The 6,769-nt window shown below is 36.1% G+C and overlaps 2 protein-coding genes across 2 annotated transcripts; both read left to right on the top strand.

The window, feature by feature from the left end:
• Window positions 1-4,383: 4,383 nt before the first annotated feature.
• LOC119570537 lies at window positions 4,384-5,194 on the top strand. Its single transcript, XM_037918231.1, has 2 exons — window positions 4,384-4,441; window positions 4,631-5,194. The coding sequence occupies exon 2, from the start codon at window positions 4,658-4,660 to the stop codon at window positions 5,192-5,194; it is 537 nt and encodes a 178-aa protein (XP_037774159.1). The 5' UTR covers window positions 4,384-4,441; window positions 4,631-4,657.
• Window positions 5,195-5,196: 2 nt separating this feature from the next.
• Window positions 5,197-6,127, top strand: LOC119570538 (E3 ubiquitin-protein ligase cblA-like). Its single transcript, XM_037918232.1, has 2 exons — window positions 5,197-5,713; window positions 5,905-6,127. The coding sequence occupies exons 1-2, from the start codon at window positions 5,500-5,502 to the stop codon at window positions 6,090-6,092; spliced, it is 402 nt and encodes a 133-aa protein (XP_037774160.1). The 5' UTR covers window positions 5,197-5,499; the 3' UTR covers window positions 6,093-6,127.
• The last annotated feature ends 642 nt before the right edge of the window (window positions 6,128-6,769 follow it).

Here is a 6,769-nt window from a genome sequence, read left to right on the forward strand (position 1 = left end):
TGTCCTCTTTTAAAATATGTCCACTTTTAAGACATGTCCAGTTTTTAAGATGTGTCCTCTTTTAAAATATGTCCACTTTTAAAACATGTCCAGTTTTTAAGATATGTCCACTTTTAAAATATGTCCACTTTTAAGACATGTCCATTTTTTTAAGACATGTCCATATTTTAAAACATGTCCATTTTTTCAGACATATCCAACTCTCAAAGTAAGTTTAAACGGCTATTTTCCGTGATTATAATAAACACGATTCAATAAAGACGAATCATAAGAATAGAATATGTGTTGCTGTAGATTCAAGGATCGTGATCAATTTATCGTTTCGATGGGGCAACAGACATATTCTGATACACTATAATGTGATTTTATACAGTACGCATACAACACACACAAAACTATATAAACGTGTGTATTGTGCAGCTACATCATATATCGAACATCAGTCTATACTACACGATTCGTAGAGCAAAATGTCTGATCCAGGGAACATGGACAATGCAACTGATATTGATCGTGATCTTACCCGTATGTGCGAGGAGACACATCGAGCAAATACATATGGGGATTATGATCAATATGTTCACCATCCAAAAATAATGGCAAAAGCTGGTTTCTATGAACTAGATAAGAGACTGATTTGCTTCAGATGTGGTTTAAACATCGATATCGATGACATTGGAAAAACTGATGACATCGTGGAAGTTCACCAGACAAAGAGGCCAAGTTGTGTATTCGCACGGAATTTACCTTCGCTTCCGAGATCGAGACTAGTTGTTGCGTCTGATTTAAGATACGAAACGAAAAGACTAGAAACCTTTATAGACTGGCCGTTAGGCGAAGTAATAGAAGCAAGGGATCTTGCCGCCGCTGGCTTTTTTTATTCAAGAAGGAACGTTGAGTGCATTTGTTTCTGTTGCAAGGTGCGCATATCGTTTAAACCGTGTACACGGCACGGTTGCTGTGCTCGACACGCTTCTACGTCTCAATATATAACAGAAAAACATTTAAATAGCGCCTACTGTGATTTTGCAATGGAAAAGGTAACCGGTAATGTACCTATTCGTATAAATAAGATTATAAGTAAGATCATCGGTCATCAAGAAACAGATAACGAAAAAAACAGCTGTGGTAACAACGAAGGAAGAAGCCGTGGAGCTAGTGGCGAAGAAGACGGTGGAGATTCACGCGAGTCGGAAAATGACAGTTCCTCGAGAATCAGTGCTGGTAACATATTATCGGAGATGGGTATCGAATCGTATTCTGGACCAGAGCACGAAAATTTCGTAACGCCAATAAGTCGCAAATACACCTATGACGATTGGCCTCTGGGAGATATAATGCTCCCCAAAAACTGATAGCTGCTGGATTCTTTTATTCAGGTAAACCTCTTTAGACAAAATAGACAGTCGTGAGGCTTAGTAAATACATAACATTTATTTTCGGATCGAAGCATCGCTATTGATACCAACTTCCGTTTTTCAGGGTACGGCGACCACGTAAATTGTTTCCACTGTGGTGTTGGTATCCGCAATTGGGAAAAGGGTGATGACCCATGGACACAACACGCTATGTGGAATCCTGAGTGTCATTATGTTCGAACCTTAATGGGACAAACATTTATCGATACGGTAAGATATTATGTGCTCCAGATATTCTAATATATTCTTTCTAGCTTGCAATAATGCGGTTATATATATATATATACGAGATGTATATTTTCAATATGTATCATTTGATTATAGAGTGTTAATTTTAACCAATTTTTTACTTTCAAGGCAAAGACGGTCAAGAATGTGCTTTTTAGAAACCTCTCGTGAAAGAACTTATTCTGTAACGGACGAAGATTGGAATGCTGTTATGGGTCTGGATATCACCAAGATTTGCTGATATCACTCTTTTCCAGTTGCTGCCGTCAGAGATTGTGTTCGAGAACAATTCTAGTTCATAAAATCCCATTTATTACCAAACATGAAGGTCTTTATTATGTGAGAGAGAAAATAGCAGCATACGGTAATATGGATATAACCTTAGCAAAAAGATCAGCCTATGAGCACGGAATATATTCAAAATTACATGCGTATATTCTGTGATGTATTTTTTGATGGACCTTAAGAGAATATTCATCATGAATCAAGATGTAGATCGGAATGTCTCTATTGATTTATTCAAACCGGATCATCATTTATTTCTGTTCAGAAACCTTCATATAACCCTGCCGCAACACCGATGTATCAATATCAATTATCGTTCACTATTCCGCATCCATCTCATAATAGCGATTTTAAATTTCAGCAGGAATATCGTATAGCATTAGAGCAACTTAATAGAGGGCTACCTGTTCATGTCACGAATTTATATTTCCGGGAGAGGGATAGCATCTCCCTCTTTGATATATGGAATCACTTGATTCGGCTTTCTATAATAATCAATGACAACAATAGGAGTAGTGGCAGCAGTATTAATAGTAGTAATAATAATAATAATAATAATAATAATAATAATAATAATAATAATAATAATAGTAGTAGTAGTAGTAGTAGTAGTAGTAGTAGTAGAATAATAATAATATATAATAATAATAATAATATAATAATAATAATGACGATGATGACGATGATGATGATGATGGATAATAAAATTCCTATGATGTATTCAGTGTGATTAGGGAACACCACCAACGCCAGGAAGATGAAGAAAGAAGTTCTGAAATAAAAGGTAAGACCCTATGTTGTAGAGTAAATTGTGTATCTCTGAAAAGAAAGTGATGTACATATGTCTTTATATATGTGTTATATTCTGCACATATAACTTTCTTTATTTACAGAGGCTCCTGATAGTGTAATTGGCGATCGATACTTATGCAAGATTTGCTTGAACTCTTGCGTAAAAACGGTTTACTCTTCCCTGTCGTCATATGTCGTGTTGTGGTAATTGTATAGTGACTCAAACAAAGTGTCCTATTTGTAGGAAGAAGATTAAATATACTCTTGAACCCTATTTATAAAATAAAGAAAGATCTCGCAATATCACTATATGGTAATATAAAGATTATGAGAGGTATACATATACACGAGAATAAGAGATTTATTATTGTAGTGTGTATTTAGAGAGAAAAATAATATCGTGTAAACTGAAAATACTACTACTGTCATTTTATCGTTAATATTCCTTTGTAAACATGTAGTTCCCTTGTAATCCTGTAGGCGTATGATTTATTATTCGAATATAAAAATTCTAGGTGTATAAACGTATATATATTTCTTTTCAACCTTGCCTATAAACGGTCATATGATCTGTTTACGATACTGTCATGTCGCAAAATATTCCATTACACATCGACGATCAGCAATATCATGTCGATTTTAGTGGTATGACAAGCGAATATAATCGCAGAATGACATTTGGGCACGAGTCGTCCTCGTATGTTATTAATCCAAAGATACTTGCAAAGGCTGGTTTTATGAGATGCGGTCTATCGTCTAAACAATACATAGTTTGTGTTAACTGTCATCTATATATCGACATAGACACCATCATGCCATGGGACGATATTGTGAAGATCCACAAGGATAAGAATCCGCTTTGTCTCCTCGCACGAAATCTACCTCCTCTTCCAAGATCAAAGATCTTTGAAAATCATTTCGATCCAGCGACTGGATTACCGGCCGATTTAAGATACGAAATAAAGAGATTAGAAACATTCATAGATTGGCCAAACAAAGTGGTACAAGCAAAAGACTTAGCCGCTGCTGGATTTTTCTATACGAGAGACACAACCTGCTGCATCTGTTTTAGCTGTCACAAATACATGAATTTTTCTTACGATAAACCTATCGTTATAAGAGATATGCATTTAAAGAAAAGTCCTAACTGTAAGTTTGCACAGGGTAAGTCGTAGGCAATATACCCATACGCATGAGTAACATTCTCAATAGTATTGTAAATCAGAAGAGAGTTGCAGTAACATCAGCAACGCGACAGCGACAGCAACAGCGACAGTCGACCAGGAAGATTTGATAAAGACTCGATACGAATACGCTGGTCCGTTGCACGATTATTATAAAACGACCCAATCGCGGCTGGAGAGCTTTTTAAATTGGCCTCATCGTCATCGTCAAAAAATAGAGGCGCTAGTAGAGGCCGGATTCTATTATCTTGGTAAGTTCACCATTCGCTCTAGATCGAATGAAGTACAAACATATCGCCTCCTTTACTGTTCATGAGTCTTAGATAGTACTTATTGGTACGATAAGATCGTTTATATTAACATAGACTATTTATCGTTCGCTTTCAGGGATTAGCGATCACGTTCAATGCTTTCACTGCGGTGCTTGTCTTCGCAACTGGGAGGAAGATGACGATCCTTGGAGAGTACACCGCCGAGTGGTATCCCGAATGCTATTACGTTCAATTAAAGAAGGGAAAAGAATTCATCGACAAGGTATACTATACGATTTTATAATTCTAGTTTAAATAGAGATATTCAGCTTTGACCCTCACCGTATATATATATATATATATATATATATATATATTCAAGACCGTCACTTATTGACTTATTGATTTTTAAGTAGCATATCAGATAATCTTTATTCATTAGTGAGATGATTTTTTTTATCTATCTTTCTAGGTCAGATTAGAAGTATCTCGTATACCGATGTGGAGACACAGTTCCAGCACCAGCCAAGATACATCGGAACATGATTGGAACATCCTCCTGGGTTTGGACTATACCAAACGCTTGATATTGGTGCAGGGGTTTCCCGTCGTTGCCGTTCGAGATGCGCTCTGCGAGCAAATTCTACAGACCGGCATACCTTTTTCCAGAGAGGTCGACTGTACTTCAGCTGTACGGAAAAAAATCGAATCGTACGAGGAAAAAAATAACAATAAACTATTGACAGCAGAGCGTATTGCAAATTATCGAACGGTGTACGCTGTGATGCGATTTATACAAATGGTTATGGGAAAGAGCTACAATCGTTCCTATCCTACCGGTTGTATCGAGAATTCGGTTTACCTGTATAAGCAGTCAGCCTTTAACGATAGCGGAGACCCCAATATCCCGATGTATCGTCATGAAATTTCCTTTAATCTTCCGTATCCCGATCACACATATACCGGCTATCATATCGAGAGCGAGTATCGCATGACACTGGACAGACTTAACTCTTACGAAATTACCTCTCGATAAGTTCTATTCTAGATCAAGAACAGAGCGCATCCCTAACTGCGATATGGGGATATCTGGTTCGACAGACAACAACAACAAAAAAGACAAATACGTCAGCCTCTAATGTGGATAGGGGAGACATAACAAATGCACTAGATTCAGTAGGAGAAGCAGCAGCAGCAGCAGCAGCAGTAGATGAAGAAGAAGAACTAGAAGTAGAAGAAGAAGAAGAAGAACTAGAAGTAGAAGAAGAAGAAGAAGATATTGTCGTAAGCGAACTCGAAAATCAGAGTGCAATAGGGATTACAATCGCACCAGTACCAACGATGACACCAATACCAACTGTACATACGAACGGACGTGATCTAATATTCCATACACGCTTATATATAATATCAAATGCGAATAGCAGAAGAGTTGTACCCTATCAAAATTTTAACAGTATTACAAGAGGAGAACCTGATATACAACACAGACAGTTCAATAATCGAGACGAAGAAGCCGAATCGAAACTTTCACGATCAACTGCAATAGAAGAAGGTAGTATGGTATAGATAGACTTATTATTGTTTGTCAGATATATATAATGAGTATTCGTATATCTTTTTCTATCTACACTATTTCATTTTTTCGTATTTTGTCTGTATTTATATATTCTATACACATATACAAATATATATATATGTATATGAAAATGTATATTAACATTTCTCTTCTTTTTGTTATTTCAGGTGAACCAAACAAGAACATCAATAAAGACGAGAGGCATCTCTGTAAGATCTGCATGGATGCCGAAATAGATGTGGTTATTCTTCCCTGTAATCATATGGTGTGTTGTACTGATTGTCTGTTAACCCAGTCAAAGTGTCCCATTTGTCGGGGATCGATTAACCATGTTATTAAACCGATCTTGCTTTGATGCGTATAATATAATATAAATATATTACATTATTATAACGGTTTTTATTATATCCCTTATTTTATCATATAGATATGGTGAGGGACGATATAAAAAAGGAATACTATCAATTATGGATATTATGAAACAACTTTTTTTTTCTCGATATTTTTATTTCGTTATAATTATATATACGCATATAGAAATGTCTATCTCAAGTCATTAGCATGAAACACAGAGAATGCAAAGTTGTTTCCATAAAACACATATTACTATTAATATTAACACACGCACATAACAATCATATATGAGGACAAAGGTAAGAACATCGTATAATCCTTATACATATGTATTAAAATACCATATATGTTATATTGACCTGGCGGTCAACACTGCTACACTAGAAACACGACAAATAAGAAGATTATTAATAAGAGTACCATCTAGGTACATAAATATACCATGCACAATAATACGGGGCTAACACTATTTATACGATATCTTACCCTGTTATTGTTTTAGGGAACGATTCATTCGATTCAGAGTCTCGGTATGTATTTCGAGCATATTTACCTGTCCCTCTAGGATATTCTTTTTTGCCACCACGTCCCTATACCGATCTCCGATTAGGGCCAGTTGATCATTCAGTTCAGTGTAATATAATCTCGAGTTGTATGCGTCCAGATTAATATGTGGTA

The sequence above is a fragment of the Penaeus monodon genome, unplaced genomic scaffold (assembly GCF_015228065.2).
Source record: "Penaeus monodon isolate SGIC_2016 unplaced genomic scaffold, NSTDA_Pmon_1 PmonScaffold_3053, whole genome shotgun sequence".
Taxonomy (NCBI): Eukaryota; Metazoa; Arthropoda; class Malacostraca; order Decapoda; family Penaeidae; genus Penaeus; species Penaeus monodon.

Coding starts and splice junctions, on each gene's coding strand:
- LOC119570537 (XM_037918231.1), top strand. CDS start 4,658: ATGTGGAGACACAGTTCCAGCACCAGCCAAGATACATCGGAACATGAT.
- LOC119570538 (XM_037918232.1), top strand. CDS start 5,500: ATGACACCAATACCAACTGTACATACGAACGGACGTGATCTAATATTC. Junction 5,714..5,904: donor ATCAACTGCAATAGAAGAAG/GTAGTATGGTAT, acceptor TTGTTATTTCAG/GTGAACCAAACAAGAACATC.